Source organism: Filicampus tigris, chromosome 11, assembly GCF_054856515.1.
Source record: "Filicampus tigris isolate MCC_2025a chromosome 11, RoL_Ftig_1.0, whole genome shotgun sequence".
Classification (NCBI taxonomy): Eukaryota; Metazoa; Chordata; class Actinopteri; order Syngnathiformes; family Syngnathidae; genus Filicampus; species Filicampus tigris.
The window spans coordinates 1,439,339-1,458,117 of record NC_141227.1 but is presented as its reverse complement, the minus strand read 5'-3'; the positions used below and the strand labels follow the sequence as shown (position 1 = coordinate 1,458,117).

Genomic DNA, 18,779 nt, shown 5'->3' with positions numbered 1-18,779 from the left:
TTGAGAAACAAATCAAGCTGTTCTCAACCCCCTTCCTGGTGGATGCAATAGAAGTTGATGAGAATCTGCAGTTAGAATTGATTGAAATGCAATATGATGATTCTCTGAAGAGTCAACACCAGCTTCTCTCCCTCCCTAACTTCTATCAAAGTTTGGATAATGCCAAGTTTCCTCTGATGAGACGCCACGCAAAAAGAATGATGAGCCTGTTCGGCTCAACATACATCTGTGAACAAACAAGAGTGAGAACCAGAATGACTGATAGCCATCTTTGTGACTCAACCACCAAACTTTCTCCTGACATGCCCGCCATCCTTCAATCCAAAGGACAGCATCACTGCTCCCACTGAGTGCAATGTTATTCACATTAAAGATGAAGTAATAAATACACACAGCATTCATGTACAGTATTAATATGTCACCACATCTAATGTGGTTGTTTTTTTGTATTTGGCACTCATTAAAAAAAGTTTGGACACCTCTGATTTAGAGTCACCTGGAAAAAAGTGCTGAATTCCATGATTGTGTAGTTTCTTTAGCAGTGACACACTAAGTCCTCCAACATCAGAGCAAGGCACCAGTTTACTTTTCATGTCTCGCGGGATAACATCGGGCTGAGCCAGCCACTGAGGAAGAACTCTGTGAACCTGTAAAGCGATAACAGGATGGAAGGAAACCCATCAAAAACAAGCATTGGTGTAGATGACAGATTCTTCAAATGATACTCTTTGAAGAGTGTTAGCTGCTACATTATTTACATGTACAAAAGGTTCTTGGAAAGATACACCCATGAACAACAAAAAAAAGAGAAGGGCACTTCATTTTTTACTTTTAATATGAATTACAATTTGGAAAACTAACAACCAAGATTATTTAGTGGGCATCAACAATTCACTGTACCTTTTGGACTGGTTTGTTTTCAAATCCTCCCAGAACTGTGAAACCAGATGGAATGGAAGACATCCTTGAGGTTCCTTTTGGGATATCGTCTTCTGTCTTTTCATCCTCTCCATCCCTACCAATGTCATTAGGCTCTGAACGTCTAACTACACAGTCTGAAGCGAATAAACCAAAATATGGAAAATTGTGTTACTATTAAAAAGTACAGTAGACTTCTGGTGCTAAAAATGCTGGGTGTATAAAAAGAAAACACGCACCTGACTGGATATTCTTTTGCTTTTCATTCCCAACTTGCTTTCTTCTCTTCTCTTCATCCTCCACAGGCTCTAGAAGGTTGATGTCTTCAACATTCGTGGTTACAGCCTTTGATTTCTTCTCTTTACGTCTTTTGTTTTCTTGGCTGCTTTCATTATCAGCTTTTCTTTTCTTTTTAACATCCAGATGACCTGCATGTGTTTCAGAACACTTTATTCTGTCCTCTGTGAAACCTTGCTTCTGCTTCTCTTTTGCCTTCTGATGCAGTTTAGCAAGTAACTCCAGGGATCGGGTGTCCTTTGAAATACTACCATCTTCGTCGTCTCCAAGATACCTGCATGAAACATACAAACATATTGTTAGTTTATATCTCAGAATTGTATGAACATTAAACAAAGGTTCATGTAACTATCAGTGATACAGTCTTCCGCAAATAAGTATTGACAGTGCATTGCTGGAGGAGTAACTTTGCACATTTCACTACATTAAAATGTACAGAAAAACAGGTAATTGCTTTCCTTATTATAAATAAATCAAATCTATAATGTATTGACTAATACTAAGCATATATTTAAAAAGGAGTTTATTTAATCTATGTATTGAGTTTTTTATGTTCATAGTTGCATTGACCTCTTATTAAAGGTTAAGTATGTTTAAGATTACCTAAATTAATCTTTTTATTTTTCCTTGGTCCTTATTTTCAATAGTCAAAAAAGAAAAAAAAGCATACATTAAAATCAAAAACCAATTCTGTATATATAGACCAATATGAATTACTTTGTATGTCGTGAGTCGTGACGCACTTTTCAGTCATATCGCCCAGCCCTCGTATGCACCAAAGAGCTGTAATCCGCCCAGGCACCAAAAAAAAAAAAAAAAGAAGAAGCAGAAGAAGCAGCAGCGAATTTATAAATATAAATTTATAAAGATTCCATAACGTTGGAATGCGCTACTTAGATGGGATTTTATATACCCTTGGCCACAATGCGAAGCTGGATTCTGGTTAAGGTAAGCCATTTTGAACTTTAAATGAAAACGTTTTGGCGTTTTAGGAGTTAAAACAGCTGCAGGCAGCCACCAGTTCAGTTCAGAGAGCGCCACATTTCGAATAAAGCAGAATGAAACCTTCAAATTAAGCCGGTCAGCCCCAGCCGGCCTCCACTCTGCTCCGCATCGGTGGCAGCCACCACGGCGGGGGTCCGCGGACGGTCGTGTGTACGTATGCCTGACCTTTCGCCGGGCCAACCGCCGCCACGGCTGCCAGCTAGCCAGCCCTGGCTCCGAGGCAAGTGGCCTGATTCTGCCAGTATGCTTGTGTAAAAGATTAAAGCCATGCAATCCTAAGTACACACGGCACATCCTAAAATTTGTAACCTTCCGAGAATCCGAGCCCTTGTACGATCGCAAGGACTCACCAGTGTAGTGATATCTGCGGTTGTGATAGTTGAAAAAGCGCATTTGGCCCTAACCGGGTGAAGTAACGGCTGACGTATTGTGTTGGGTTCTTTTAAAAAGAAAGACCACTATTCTCTTTCGCGATACCACGGAACAGCCATAACTAAGTCTGCACAACACACTGTACAGTGCTCTATTTAATGTGCGTTCCTTCCCTGCAGTATTGTTCTCACAGGCATAGTTGCACACCTAGAGCTAGATATGGTGTGTAAAGAATGATGTTTTTTTAAACCTCTAATCAAGTATAAAATGGGAATGTGCAATGAATGTCAGCTTTGTATGGACAAACATGTGTAATAAATAAGTACAATTGATTGACAAGTATGCTAAATAGATATGTAATGCATTGATGAATGATTAAATAATTTACACACAGTTAATTATTTAATTATTCATCAATTAATTAAATTTTACATTAATTAAAAGTTCAAAGAGATGTGCATAATTTTTACTTAACAGGCAGTTGATATACTACTTTAACTATAAATATATACAGTAGTACCTCAACTTACGAAATTAATTGGTTCTGGAAGAAATTTCTTAAGTAGAAAATTTTGTAAGCAGAGACGCATTTTCCATGTAAATGCCCTAATCCGTTCCAAGCCCCCCAATATTCAGACATAAATGTTTTATAAAGCATAATAATGCAAGAAAACATGTAACAAATACATGTTACAATTAGATTGTTGCACAATACATTAGAGTTCTGTATAATGTACAAGCACAAAGAATAGAGTAAGGAATAAAAATGATGGTCGTTTACCTTTTAATTGCCCTCTTTGGTTCATGTTCTCTCTCAGAAGTGGTTTTTACCTGGCGTTTTTTAAACAACTGATTGAATAATGTGGCGACTGTCGATACATTACGGTCATATTCTTTGGCGAGATCAACCAAATGCAACCCTTTTTCATACTTTTCTATTATCTCTTGCTTTGTTTCTATGGCCAAAAAAAACCGATTTTCTCCTTTTTTTTTTTTTCTTTGTTTGTAATTCACGTAAAACTATCAGAAGACCTCATGGTACGAGGGGTGAATGACGAGGACGCTTGCATCTATCTATTTACCTGTCTATCCACACACAGAGACATACGGAAGAGGTCCCTCTTAGCCAATGGGATGCCAGGAAGATGCTAGGCTAGCCAATGGCAGAGCAGCTATGAGTATGTTGCGTTCAGGAAACGCCGGAGCTGCGAGTAGCAGCCCATACTGCAAGTATCACCCCATACTTTTACCTTTTGTATCCTGAAATTTCTTTCGTAACTAGAAGCAATATTTTCGTGTTGAGGCATTTCGTAACTTGAAAAATTCGTATGGAGAGACGTTCGTAAGTAGAGGTACCACTGTACAGTAAAAACCTGTTTACATTATTCTTCTCTTTTATGAAGAATAAGTGGATAAATATGCGAAAGTTCTGATGAACTGATTAGAGGTAAGCTCATTCTGAGCTTGACATACATGTCTTGCTCATAATTTTACTCTGCAGTAGTCAAAGACAAACCGCTCCTCGCTGCAGCAAGAGCTCAGAAGAAATATAAATGGAAAAAATAGGCTGTCTCCACATAATGTGGCATTGAGCTGTTCATTAAGTTATGAATGTTCTGCTTATTATTATTGATGTTTTCTATTAATATATACAGTTTTGAGTAGGAAAGGTTTCGAGAAGTTCGAGAAATATTTATTTTGATAAGTAAATTTGTTAGTTTGTATTAAAGTATATTTCTGGATAATAACTTTTTCATGTGTTCATCCATCCATCCATTATCCAAAAGGAGCCCATCCCAGCTGTCTAAGGGCAGCAGCGGGGTACACCCTGAACTGGTTCCCATCCAATCGCAGGGCACACACGAACTAACAACCATTCGGGCTAACAATAATACCTAGGGACAATTTAGAGCATTCAATCCAACTACCATTCATGTTTTTCGAATGTGGGAGGAAACCGGAGTACCCAGAGGAAACCCACACAGGCACGAGAAGAGCATGCCAACTCCACACAGGAAGGCCAGGACCGGATTCGAACCCACAACCTCTGCACTGTGAGGCAGACGTGCCGTCAACTCGGGTTTAAATAGTTAAAAATAGTTTCACCCACAAAAATAAATAAATAAACAAACAAACAAACAAGTCCGCTGATAGTGTAGTGGTACACACGCCCGAGTTGTGTGCGGGCAGCGTGGGATCGATTCCCGCTCAGTGACAGTGTCTATGTGTGCCCTGCGACTGGCTGGCGACCAGTCCGGGGTGTAGTCTGCCTTCGCCCGTTGACGGCTGGGATAGGCTCCAGCAACTCCCCGCGACCCTGTGTAGGATAAGCGGTTTGGAAAATGACATGACATGACATGACAAACAAACAAAAAATACAAGTTACGCAAGGAAAGTTGAAGGCAGTCAGTTTAGCAGTCTCTGCGGATGAGGTGTCCCTTATTTTTTTTTCAGGGAGTTGGCAACCCTAAATGCGATCAGACGGACAAACTACGTGTCTTCCTTTGAGACTTATAGCATGGAGCGGATTACAACATCGCTTCAAACATGTTGATGCTTCTTTTTGACATCACTTCTTTTTACATCCATGCACAAGTACCGGTACTTGTCATCAGTGATTTCGGCGCATACGTGTCCACGGGAGTGTCAAGTACGAACTATAATTTAGGTGAAAAACAACACGATCGCGACCATGTTAAATTGCTTCCCAGGAGCAAGTTGACATGGGCGTATACATTGAACAGCAGATTAATTTGTGCCACCTCGCCCGGGTAATTATTCGCATCTACAAGTATTAATTGTGCGCCTCAAAAGTGTGTCAGCTCGTGGCGCAGTGGTTAGGCAGCGACATGGGATACATGTGTTGCTTTATTCTTCACCACTTATGGGTTCAAGTACCGCCACTTTTTGTTTTATTTATTAGGGCCCAAGCAGCGACCGCTGCGAGGTCCCTATTGTTTTTGTAGAAATTATTATTATTAGGGCCCGAGCAGTGAAAGCTGCAAGGACCCTATCGTTTTCGTAGAAATTCTTCTTCATATTATTATTCGGGCCCGAACAGCGAAAGCTGCAAGGACGCTATTGTTTTCTTTGAAATTCTTATTATTAGGGCCAGAGCAGCGAAAGCTGCAAGAATATCGCCAGAGTTTGCCCATTTCTCTCTCAAGCTAACACGGAAGTGCTGATGCATGCTTTTATTTCCTGTCGTTTGTGTGCGTGTGTGTGTGGGGGGGGGGTGTGTGTGAGTGCTGATGTACTGGTGGAAATATGTCTTCGGGTTTGTTGGGAGGGAGGGTGGAAACGGGTCTTTTTATGTTGTGTTTAGGATGTTTTACAGCACTTTGAGTTGCATTTTTATGTATGAAAAGTGCTATATAAATTAAATGTGATTGATTGATTGTTTGATATTGTTTTTGTAGAAATTCTTCTTCTTATTATTATTAGGGCCCGAGCAGCTAAAGCTGCAAGGACCCTATTGTTTTCGTAGAAATTCTTATTAGGGCCCGAGCAGCGAAAGCTGCAAGGACCCTATTGTTTTCGTAGAAATTCTTATTATTAGGGCCCGAGCAGCGAAAGCTGCAATGACCCTATTGTTTTCGTAGAAATTCTTATTAGGGCCCGAGCAGCAAAAGCTGCAAGGACCCTATTGTTTTTGTAGATATTCTTCTTATTATTATTATTATTCTCCGTTAAGACTCGCATTTTTGAGGGACTAAACGCGAAAGAAAACTCACCAATTTTTGCACACACATCGGGCCTGGCGAGAAATTTAATATTTTGAAGTCGGCATACTCGAGTACTCAAAAACGGGGTCCCAAAGAGCCCCTCGATTTTTTTCATCAAAGGAAAGTCCGGGTAAGTTTGACCTACGGCTACAAAAGCTAGGAGGCACGTATAGCACCCTCAGACCTACAAAAATTCTTCGGTCCCCATGCCTGAACATGTACAGGGGTCTGCGGGGACCCCAAGAGCCCCTCGAATTTTTCATCAAAGGAAAGTCCTGGTAAGTTTGACCTACGGCTATGAACGTGAACGAAAACTTACCAAACTTTGCACACACATTGGGCCTGGCGAAAACTTTGATATTTTGAAGTCGCAATACTCAAGTACTCAAAAATGGGGTCTGCAGGGCCCCCAAGAACCCCTCGATTTTGTTATCAAAGGAACATCCTGGTAAGTTTGACCTACGGCTATGAAAACTGGGAGGCATGTGTAGCACCCCGAGACGTACAAAAAGTCTTTGATACCCATGCCCGAACATGTAGAGGAAGTGAGTTATGAGGATCCTCAAGTAGAACGTTAGCCCATGTGTGAACATTTACAGGGGTCATACCTTTGCCCCCAAGTCCAAGATGGCTCACCCGATTGACAAATTTGAGTTATACCATCTCATCATGTGGGACAACAATAGGGTAAAATATTTAACGTTTTCGAAACACTATATGACGGGGGCTGAGCATCAAACTTTGCGTCACATAATTCCTGCTTAACGAAGGATTCTAAGTTGTACGTTTTACCTACATCTATGAAAATTTGCTGGTATATGTAACAGACCTACAAAAATGTCTTTTATAGCCATGTGCTAAACCTTACAGGAAGTCAACCATTTTGAATTTCCTTTGGAATTGTCACAACTTTTAGTGACTTTCACAGTGGTCATACTTTAACAAACTCCTCCTAGAGCATTTATCTGATCGTCTTCAAACTTTGCATGCTTCATCTAAAGATGATTAAGATGAAGAGTTACTGAAATCTTTTATTTCATTGTCCAGGAAGTGAGTAATGAGTATTTGAAAGTACAACTTTGTACCATTTGTGCACATTTACAGGGGTCATACATTTGCTCCAAAGTCAAAGATGGTTCACCCGATTGACTTCAAATGTGGGTTGTACCATCTCATCACGTTGGACAACAATAGGGAAAAATATTTTACGTTTTCGAAACACTATCTGACAGGGGCGGAGCATCAAACTTTGTGTTTCATAATTCCTGCGTAACGAAGGATTCTGTGTTGTACGTTTCACCTACATCTATGAAAATATGCTGGTATATGTTACAGCCTAAGACCTACAAAAAATGTCTTTATTTGCCATGTGATCAACTTTACAGGAAGTCAACCATTTTGAATTTCCTTTGGAATAGTTGCAACTTGTTGGGACTTTCATAGTGGACATATTTTAACGAACTCCTCCTAGAGCATTTATCCGATCGTCTTCAAACTTTGCATGCTTCATCTAAAGATGTTTAAGATGAAAACTTATTGAAATCTTTTCATTTCGTTGTACGATTATAGTGGCGATGCGCTGTATAACATATAAGTGACAGCCCATTTGCCATGAATTCTGACGCTGTTTTGGAGGGTCTAAACCTTGGCGAAAACTCATGAAAATTGGCACACACATCAGACCTTGCATGAAAATAAATATTTTAGAGATTTCTTCTTCGTCACCTACAAATTTTAAACTAAGCGTTCCCGGTTCTGCGTTTCATGTAAAAACATCTGTGAAAACTGGGAGGCATATGTAGGAGCCCATGATCTTCAAAACTGTCTTTTCGAGTCATGTGCGAAATCGACAGGAAGCCCACCATTTTGGCTTTATTTTGAAATTTTGGGCAAAATTTGGGAAATTATAGGTCATATTTTAACAAACTACTCCTTGACATTTTATCCGATCGTTTTCAAACTTTCTGTGTTTCATCTAAACATGTTGAAGATTAAAAGTTATTGACAGCTTTTTATTTCATTGCACGCTGTTGCCATGGCGATGCAATGTTTATGAAGAAAAATGATGCTGTTTTTGAGGGTCTAAACCTAGGCCAAAACTCATGAAACTTTGCACACACATTAGACCTGGCATGAAAATAAATATTTTACAGATTTCTTGTGCTTGTTTAAAAAAATGTCTCTATAGATCCGCCTACACATGTTTAAGGAAGCATTCACTGGTCTACATTTTAGCTAGATCTGTGACAATTTGGAGACATCTGTAAAAGAACAAAAAGGTATCTTAAAGCCATAGGCTAAATCTTACAAGGAGTCCGCCATTTTGACTTTATGTTGGAATAGGCCAACATTTTTGCCCTATTGTATAAGTCATATTTTAACATGCAAATAAACATGACAAGTTATTGAGAGTTTTTTTTATTTTGCTGCATGCTGTTGTAGTGGTGACGAGCTGCTAAGATATATTATACTGTTTTCTAAACCATTTGGAGTATAGTTTAGTTGCGCAGTCACTGTCTTTGAATGAGTTACTACATGAATTGCCACTGAGAAACTTAGATGAAATTAACACGTTTTTTGAACAAATTTGACTGAAAATTTGTCCGAAACGCCTCAAGACGTTGAACTTGCTGTCCACCGAATATTGTGAATTTTCGACGAAGGGCGTGGCCTTGACGGTGCCGCAAAATCTGATTATTCAACGTAACAATAAATAAAGTTTTAACTTGACTCAGATCTTCCAAATTTCTCGAAATTTTTCATATTTGATGATTGCCAAGAGTTGAAGACATCTACGAACTTATTTTTCATCGTAGTGGTAGCGCCACCTACTGGCTGAAGGAAATACATATTTTTTTTCTTTGATCGTTTTCTCCTTGCAACTTAACCAGGTCGACCTCAGAATTGCTCGGAAGACTCTGTAGACCTTCCTAATGTTAAAATAAGATATTTGTGATTTTTCGTGAAAAGCTGTTGCCATGGCATGTTCACCCAAAAAACAACGCTGATTTTGAGGGTCTGAACATGCTCGGAATCTCACGAAACTTTGCACATACATCAGGCTTGGCGAAATCATCAATATTTTTATATTTTTTTGTGCGATTTGTAAAAAATGACTCGCTAGCGCCCCCTAGAAATTCGCAGTTCGCAAATACAACTACGTCGATTTTGACGGTCTAAACATGCATGAAATCTCACGAAACTTTGCATAAACATCAGGCCTGGTGAAATGATCTTTTTTGTTGTTGTTGTTGTTTTACGTCGCAAATGTTTAAAAAATGGCTGGCTGGCGGCCCCTAAAAAAATATATATATATTTTTTTTAATTAAAAAAAAAAAAAAAAATCAGCCCCGGTTGTACGTTTCACCTATATCTACGAAAATTTGGTGGTATATCTAACAGGTCAGGACCTACAAAAAGTCTCTTGAGCCAAATGCTAAACCTAACAGGAAGTCCGCCATTTTGAATTTACTTTACAATTCGGCATCACATTGACTTTAAAAGCAGCTGTAATGTGATCCACATGATAATATCTTGTCAAAATTTCACACATTTGATGAGAGTTCTACACCTGAAGACATCTACAATCTAACTTCATCATAGTGGGAGCGCCACCTACTGGCTAAATGAAGTACATGTTTTATTATTTTATGTTTTTCTCATGGCAGGTTAGCCAGATCTCCCTCATATTTGCTCAGAAGAGTGTTTAGGCCTGCATGATGATAAACATGAAGGTTGAAATTTTTCACAAAAAGCTGTTGCCATGGTAATGCCCCGTTTGCCAATAAAACAATGGTCAATTTTGACAATGTAAACATGCACGAAAACTAATGAAACTTTGCATTAATTAATTATTCAATTGTGCAATCTTTAAAAGATGGCTCGCTACCGCCCCTAGAATATTTTCAAAAAGTGTCCCCGTTTATACGCTTCACCTACATCAACGAAAATTTGGTAATATATAAAACAGAAAGAGATCAACAAAAAAGCCTCTTTGAGCCATATGCTAAACCTAAGGAAGTCCACCATTTTGAATTTACTTTAAAGTTTGGACTCACCTTGACTACAAAATCTGCTGTAACTTGATTCAAATGATAATTTCGATTATTCAGTTCCTATGTGCGAGCATCCCAACGTGACGGTACCCCAACGTTGCCGGGGCTGCAAGGGCCCTTTATAGCTGCTTGCAGCTCTAGTTTATTTTAATTTTACTACGTTTACAACAGAGCTGGGCAGTCCGTCCCTGGGTCGGACCGGTCGGACCCTTCGGCCCAGCCAGATGCCCATTTTTTGGGCGGAGGGGTGGGGGGTGACAAATTTAAAAAAATGGCTGGACTAAGCATGGCCGGAAGTTGATTTTAGTCCGGCCCACTAATCGGCCCTCATGCGTGTGACGTGCTCGGGAGGCGGCCAATAATCATCTCAGCCTACTCGGTGAAAGGCTTCTTTTAAGGCTTCTTTCTACTCCCGCGTCGGCGCGAGCGACACCTGCTGTTATAGGTATTGTGGCATTGACCCCAGACCACCACTCCCTGGTGTAATGGTATGCCCCAGTTGCAGGTAGGAGGCGCGGGTTACGTGATGTGACAATGAGGAAATACAAACACGCTTGAGCGCACGTTGCTGTCTCACCTGTTGCGATGGCATACAGTTTCCCACACGGAGTCGGATGAGCCACGCAGCTCGTTGCTGCTGCAGCAAAGTCCCATCACTCAAAGTAAACCCACTGCTACTCACCCACGTTCCCCCTTTGCCGCCAACTTCCAGATCGTTTTCGCAATAAAATTAAACGCATCGTCTAGTCATCCCTTTATGGTTGTAGCAGGCACAATATGCATTGTTATCGCTGTCTTTTTGAAGCGACGCCCCCCGACTTGTTTCAAAACAATTTGTGTCCACGAGTATATTCAGACGCTAGTACATCAAGGTGGAGTTCATGCACCAATCCAATGAAGCACGTAGTTCAGTAAATACTACCGGCGCATTTGAAGCGTGTCCACAGCGGGTTCGTATAGTAAATTAGCCAGCTAATGATCCTTAAAAAGCCCCTGTCGTTAGCGTCCCTCCCGCAGCGACGTCAATCACGGACGCTTTTTTTTTTTTGGGTCGGGGGGGGGGGGGGTTCGACAATGTTTATGAATATGGCCGGAGGGTCGCGGCCGGAAGGGTACCCAAGTCAAGGGTCGAGGGTCGTGATCGGACCGGCAAAAAATGGTCAAGTGACCAGATCTGGTTTACAATTACTTGTAGCTATGAATCAGGAGTTGTAAACGAGACGCTTGGTATGACGTGTTTATGGAGGATTTGGACAGGTATGCACTTGAACAATTTCCATGTAGCTTGTGACGGATCTGCAGACAGGAAACACAAAATTACTTTTTCACATTGCCCTAACGGCCACATCTGGAATCGAGAGCCAGTTGAACCATAACACCGGAAATACAGACGGGAATTTAGGCTAGGCTAGCTTTAGTGATAATATAAAACGGTGTGACCACATGAATGTCTTTTACGAAGTAGAATTGCACGAACCGAGCCAACCTGAATAATTGCCACGCGGCAATGGGGTGCGAGTACATTTTAAATGCACATTCCCAACGACACCGGGCTCAGCTCCGAATGAAACTCGGGAACATTTCACATGGCAAATTCACATTAATTGCATTCGTGTGTCACGAATAGCTCCCGAAGTTTGCTAAAACGAGGGAACGACACAAAACACTTTCAGTGAGTGGCCAATCATTCCTACCTGTTTACCCGAAACAAGGACATTCCACCAAAATATACAACTTTAGTGTTGTTAAACGCTTCTTCTCCTCCTTTTTCCTTCTCCTTCTTCATGTAATTTTTATGGCAGTTGGCAAACCAACTTTTGGCGCATTACCGCCACCTACCGGACTGGAGTGTGGAGCAGTATAAAGACGTTGCACCGCACTGTGAGCACCGCACGATGTGTCCTACGAAGCTGGAAACTTATGTACAACCACAATTTTACTCCACAGCAAACCCCAATATGGAACAACAGATATATTCGCTGCAATAGAAAATCAATCTTTTTACAGAACTGGATGGCTAAAGGTGCGTGTGGTCATTACGCCATCTAATGGATGATCAGGGAAACTGTCTCTCATTTGAAAATGTTTGTGCCCTTCACAATATTATATGTCCATCCATCCATCCATTATCTGTACCGCTTCTCCTCACAAGGGTCGCGGGACGTGCTGGAGCCTATCCCAGCTGTCTTTGGGCAGTAGGCGGGGGACACCCTGAACTGGTTGCCAGCCAATCGCAGGGCACACAGAGACAAACATCCGCACTCACAATCACACCTAGGGGCAATTTAGAGTATCCAATCAACTTACCATGCATGTTTTTGGAATGTGGGAGGAAACCGGAGTGCCCGGAGAAAACCCACGCAGGCACGGGGAGAACATGCAAACTCCACACAGGGAGGCCGGAGCCGGGATCGAACCCACGACCTCTGAACTGTGAGGCGGACGTGCTAACCAGTCGCCCACCGTGCCGTCATATTATATGTCAAAGATCAGAATTAAAAAAGATCTCCAAAGCAATTCCTCTAGTTATCAAGAACCAGATTGAGAACATGAACCTGGAAACTTTGGCAACTCCTAGCTTCTCAATACTGCAATATTTCAACAAAACGTCTTGGAAAAAAAACATATACCTGTATTGGTTAAAGTTGGTTAAAGAGTTCAAAAATGTTGGAAATTTGTATGTTATTTCAGGAAAACCTTTACTGTATTCATGTTGCACCATATCTAAGGGGCACATATATAGTAAAAGTACAGTCAATTTTCGAATAGTATTTTCTAGCTTTTCCTTAATATCTTGCCCTCCTCAAAATTTGTCACTACTGAAACACACAATTATAGTAGAATAAAAATAATTCTATTAACCAATTCATTTTTTCCATTCCCCCTCTACAAAGTATTTTTATAGTTAATATATATGGTTTTGACATCAAAATCAATCTAAATTATTTTTTAACCGAATTTAATATAACTTTTTCCTAAATATATCAAAATTTAGATGCTAGTTTTCATTGTAAAATGCAGAAAGTTGATCGTATTGATTTCAAAAGTCATCATTGCTTAAAGCGCACATACTCTTTCACATTCATTATCATAAATTGTTGGTTGATAATTCAATACATTTTTTTTGTTGTTAAAACATGTGTTTTTCGGTAGTGACTGCAAAGTTTCAGTGGTGACCATACTGTTGTAGTGGACTTGGGGGGTGGTTGCCATGCAGACGGCAGTAAATGAGTGGACGGGCTACACCTGTGTCCAGGTGTGAGCGCTCGCAGCTGCAGGTGATTGGGGTGGTAGCTTATAAGAGTGGGGCAGAAGATTGAGGAGTGACCCTGGAGAGTCTTGCAGACAACAGCGGAGCGGACCACAGGACGACAGCCGTGCTCACAGCCTGGCAGCTCTGGTGAACCCGACGACGGCCATGCACTCACAGCGAGGGGTGGGTGCCGTTCGTAGCCGATAGGGCTGCCGGCGGCGAAGCTAGGGCATTGTAGGTCCACTGGTTCCAGCGTTAGGGGCCCACGCAAGCGGGCGAGCGATAGTTAGGGCGCGGTAGTTAGGAGTGCCGCCTGCCGCAGACCGCCTGCCTACCCTGCTTACTGCCGGGAAGTGACACCCCGGACCAATTTTACGAGCGCCTGTCAAGTCTGTCAGTGGTATTACACGTATGGAACCTCTAGAGGGCAGCCGAGGCTAGTGAGTGTAGGGTTGTTGAAAAGAGAACTAAAGCAGCTCCGCGATAGCACTACTGAAGTGAGCGGTGATCTTCCTTTAAAAACGAATCCAACACAACAAAGTCGGCAAGCCACTCGGTGCTTTCAGCGCTGGCCCGGCGTTTCCCCCGTGGACTAGTGTCGCCGAGCTGCACCAGAGTCCTAAACCTTGACACTGGGGTCTCGGCCATCGGGCCAGTTAAGTGGGCAATACTTTTATTTATTCGTTCCCTGTTTTGCGTGCTTTGTCTTTGTGTGATTTTGTGGGGAAAGTATGCGGGGAGGGGTTTTAATTGTGACCTTTAATAAAGTATACATACTGTATATTCCCTACTTGGCGGGTTGGTGGTGCAGTCTGTGACTCCGGACCTGCCCCGTGAAAGGTGGTGGCAGGGTACAAATTACCCGGCTCTTACGTTTATTCAAGCGGTGGTTTGTTACACTGTTGCTGTTGTTGCAAGTAATACTTTGTGTGAGGGTAGCAATGTAATCACTTAACTAGTTTTGCTATATTTTAACTAATGAAACATTAATTCATCCATTTTTCTACTGCTTTGTACTGTACTCAGGGTTGCAGGGGGTTGGCGTTGATCGCAGCCGACTTAAGGGAAAAGCAGGGTACACGCTGGACCTGTCACCTGTCCATCACAGGCAGAGGTGTGTAGTAACGAGTCACATTTACTTGAGTATGTTCTGGGAAATTTTGTATCCCATCCATCCAATTATCTATACCGTATGAAAATAAATATGATGTAAAAATGTCTACGGTAACTGTATTTTTGCATCAAATAAACGGCGGGATGTCTGTGAATTTAATAGTTTTGAAACATCAAGGGAAATTATACATAGTGTTCGCTCTGAAACGTGCAAAACCTCTGGATGCATCCTGGAGATTTTTGCAAAGGGATCACTATTTTGAAATTCTTGACACTGAAAAATGCTTGTTTTTATTGTCATCAAAACATGCGGGGCTTTGCAGTCTCTCCCTTCTCGCCTTTTCCTCTCTGCTGACGAAGAATGTAGCTACAGCAGCAAGAGAAATCTGTTTTTATTTGATGATTGCTCCATGTTTGTGGTAAAAAAAAATACAGCTTGTGCTTCAAATCATAGGCTACATTATATTTTCTTAGCGAATTTGCAGTTGTCCAATGCCGTCTAGTCTAGTTTCCATTGTTCAATCTTTGCTAGAGGAGTTCTCAGAAGAACTTACACCTGATAAGAACACAGCTTTGTATCTCAGTTAAAAACAAGCCGGTTTGTCAATGTCTATCTCGGCTGTGAATGTCCCTCGTCCATTTAATCATGGTTTCTGGCGAACGATAAAGGAAGATGAGTTTTGAATAAAGCTCCTCTTCCAGCTCCAGCTCTCCAGTCTCACGCACCTGAAACATAATTCATACGTTTTTGATGCAGTTAAGGATTTCACACAGCACAAATTTTACTTTCATCTGTAAGACATTCTCAGAAGAAATGCTGCAAATAGTAGAAACATCTTGCTCTAACTTGGTGCATTAGTGAAAATTTAAATTAGGAATCGAACCCAATGCAATTACATTCATCATGTAAGTTGTATTGAACATGACCTGATCAAAACAATAAATGATTTAAATCAATTCCAACAACAAGACAGGCTATGTAAATGAAGTGGCAAAAACACTATGTGAACTCATGACATTGACATTCCTGTGATCGTCTCACGAAGTTTCAGTTCATTGTCGTTTTCAAGCTTGTTGGCGCTGATTTCAGTGCTTCCGCCATGATGTTTTGATAGGCTACTCTCGTGTAGTGATGAGAAGTCACATGAATTTGTGGAAAATTCGTATTAAAAAGATCGATTTATGGTCTTATTAATCAATATTGGCCCATGAAAAGGAAAACTGATTTGATTAATCGATTTTTTTTTTTTAACCCAGCTGTAGTTTGCAAAGGTATTTTACTCCTGAAACTTTGGCTAATTTTGTCATGTTACAACCTCAAATATAAATGCATTTATTGGGATTTAATATGATAGACCAACACAACGATGTTTGATACATTCTTTTAAATATTTTTACAAATAATCTCTAAAGTGTGGTCTGCAAAAGTATTCAGCCTTGCTCAGTAGTTACTTTGTACAACCACCTTTCATTGGATTTGCGTCTGCAAGGTTTTTTTGGGGTATGCCTCAACCAGGCTTTACAAATCTCGAGATTTTTTTGCCCATTACTTTTTGAAAAACAGCTGAAGCTCAGACCTCGACCCCCCCCGACAGGTCCAAGATTTCAAATGGGCTTTCACTTGTACAGTATTTTGCAACCTTCAAGGTACGCAAAGCGCTTTAACAAAGTCTCTTTGTTCACTGAGTGATGAGACAGCCTCAGGAGCAATGCGGGGTTCAGTTTCTTACGGACACTTGGACAAGATCGAAGCCACAACCTTTGGGTGGGAAGACAACCACTCTAACTCCTGAGCAGTGTATCTCTGCCCAGAGTCACCATCGTCCTCTTGGCTGATTCTCTGATCAATGCTCTCTTTGCCAGGCCTGTCAGATAAGGTGGAGGGACATTCTAGAAGCTTTGCAGCTGTGCCATGTTCTTTAAAGTTTTGGATGTTGGCTTGAACAGTGCTTAGTAGGGATGTCGCAATATCGTGATATCGCGATATTAAAATTGCCACGCTATAGCATAGCCGTCATGTCATGATATTAATAGCAGCAAATCTGTTTAAAAGCCCAAGTTGTTTGCCACTTGTGCAGTTCTAGCACCCGCTGGTGGCTAGTTTATTAGTGCAGTTTAATTTGATGCCACCTATGTTTGTGAATGTTATCGATTTGTTATAGATTTTCTTTAGGAGTATTAATGTAGACGGGGGTGAATGCATGCTACACTTTTCAGATTTGTAAAAGAATTGGAAAGCCTAATATCGTTTTTCCACTGTACAGTAAAGTGCCACTTGGTCTATCATATAAAATCCCAAGAAAATACATTTACATTACTTGTATCATGCGAAATGTGGAAAAGGGGTATAAATATTTTTGAAAACCAATGTAATAAAAATACTCACCAGGAATATGTCCATACATATCTTCAATATACGGTCTACACAGGGAAGCTCCTCAAACATGATGGAGTGAGAGATCTCGCTGAAGAAGCCTCGTACAAACTTTCCAATGACCAGAACCACGGACACATACAAACCCATGATCCTAGAAATGCGGCATAGAAGAAAGGAAAGTCATCTCAACAACCAAAATGAATGTTCTATCAAATGTCTATCAACATCTAAAGCAGGGCTCTCCAAGTCCGGTCCTCGTGAGCTGCTATCCAGCCTGTTCCAACACAGCTGATTCAAACTATCAGGATAGTTATCAGGCTTGTGCAAAGCTTGCTGATGAGCTGATTGTTTGAATCTGTAGTGATGGAACAGGGCAACACATAAAACAAGTTGGATAGGGGCTCACGAGGACTGTACGTGGAGATCCCTGATCTAAAGTCTAATCTTGAACAGTTCCCTCAATACAATGCATGCAAAAAAACAAAAACAAAAGTATTGTTGATACTAAGAATGGTCTGACACACAATGTTTCAATTTCTGATGTGTCAGTAATACAGCCAACCGCTGTTTGCCCATTAAGCAGCTGACAATGCTCCTTGCTCCCCCTGTGCACTGTCCAACAAATACTTGACGAGACTTGAAATCTGGACTTGAAAAAGTGGGACAGCTGGTTTGAAGTTCAAACAGGGCTGGAAATGGGGATTTGCACAGTGTATTCCCAGCTCAAAAGACTACAGCTGAATTCACACATTTTGTTAAACTGGATCCCAAAAAAAGTGATTTACGAGAAGAACTTTGCAGTTCTACTCTTTTTCTCAACCGGAATGTTGGATTCAAAGACCATATTTAAGGGTCATTTTCATATACCGTATTTTCCGGAATATAAGATGGACCTTTATATAAACCACACCTACCTATGTTGAAAAATCTGATATTTACTGCATTTTCAGAATGATTATGAACTGTAAATGTATGTACCTGAACAGATTCTTTCCTAACAGTGCCTTTTAACACGGCAGCAACCTTGCTGATTAAAACGGAACAGAACCAAGAGAAAATAAACATTACTTATCTTTCCAGTTTGTCAGTTAATGTCCACCCTTTTATTGCTCTGCTTCTGCATACCAACTAATTCACAACCTAGTGCATAGCGCACTCGCCTGTTGAACTCCTCCACCTGCAGCCACATCCTGTTAATGGCAATTGTATTGTATTGTAATTCCGGTTAGATTGCCCCTAGCAGTGGAAGAAACAATCCACATAATAGCCGCACCTTTATATAAGCCGCATGGTTCAAAACCTAGGAAAAAAGTAGCGGCTTATAGTCCGGAACATTGTAACTACCTTCCAGTCTGTACCCCACCATGGGCAAGACGGATGAGGTGTTGAAGTATATTTTAAGATAGATAAGTACAGTCATAGCTGGAATGCCCTTATAGTTAGTTGGGAGATATCACCATTAAACCACTGGAATGCCCGTAGCTGAGGGGGAGACATTCTGCAGGCCTACTGGGGTTAATAGATCACTGGTTCTTCAGGGGGAGAGCCTGGGGCGCTCTGGAAGTGAACATGTGTGCAAACAGCCCTCTTCCTTTCTTGCTTGTTGTAAACTGACCATTCTCAAGGTATTCAATCTTAGGGGGGTGCAATTTGAAGAAGACTTT

At 41.0% G+C, this 18,779-nt stretch overlaps 2 protein-coding genes across 9 annotated transcripts in view; both read right to left on the bottom strand.

Annotated features, from left to right (window-relative positions):
• The window catches only part of ddx51 (DEAD (Asp-Glu-Ala-Asp) box polypeptide 51), a 43,042-nt gene extending 30,834 nt beyond the window's left edge, over nt 1-12,208 (bottom strand). For 2 of the 3 annotated variants that reach the window (XM_086044645.1, XM_086044647.1), the window contains exons 1-4: nt 12,067-12,208; nt 1,158-1,489; nt 901-1,055; nt 497-647 (exon numbers count right to left, since the gene is read on the bottom strand). In XM_086044645.1, the coding sequence (XP_085900771.1) occupies nt 497-647; nt 901-1,055; nt 1,158-1,489; nt 12,067-12,158 (730 nt within the window). In that variant the 5' untranslated portion in view covers nt 12,159-12,208. Of the gene's footprint in view, nt 1-496; nt 648-900; nt 1,056-1,157; nt 1,490-10,949; nt 11,112-12,066 lie in introns of those variants that run through there. The other variant, XM_086044646.1, reaches the window with a different exon arrangement.
• A 2,905-nt stretch (nt 12,209-15,113) lies between these two features.
• piezo1 (piezo type mechanosensitive ion channel component 1 (Er blood group)) overlaps nt 15,114-18,779 on the bottom strand; it is a 260,505-nt gene continuing 256,839 nt past the window's right edge. For all 6 annotated transcript variants that reach the window (XM_086044430.1, XM_086044431.1, XM_086044432.1 and 3 more), the window contains 2 exons: nt 17,125-17,266; nt 15,114-15,464 (listed from right to left, as the gene is read on the bottom strand). In XM_086044430.1, the coding sequence (XP_085900556.1) occupies nt 15,342-15,464; nt 17,125-17,266 (265 nt within the window). In that variant the 3' untranslated portion in view covers nt 15,114-15,341. The remainder of the gene's footprint in view (nt 15,465-17,124; nt 17,267-18,779) is intronic.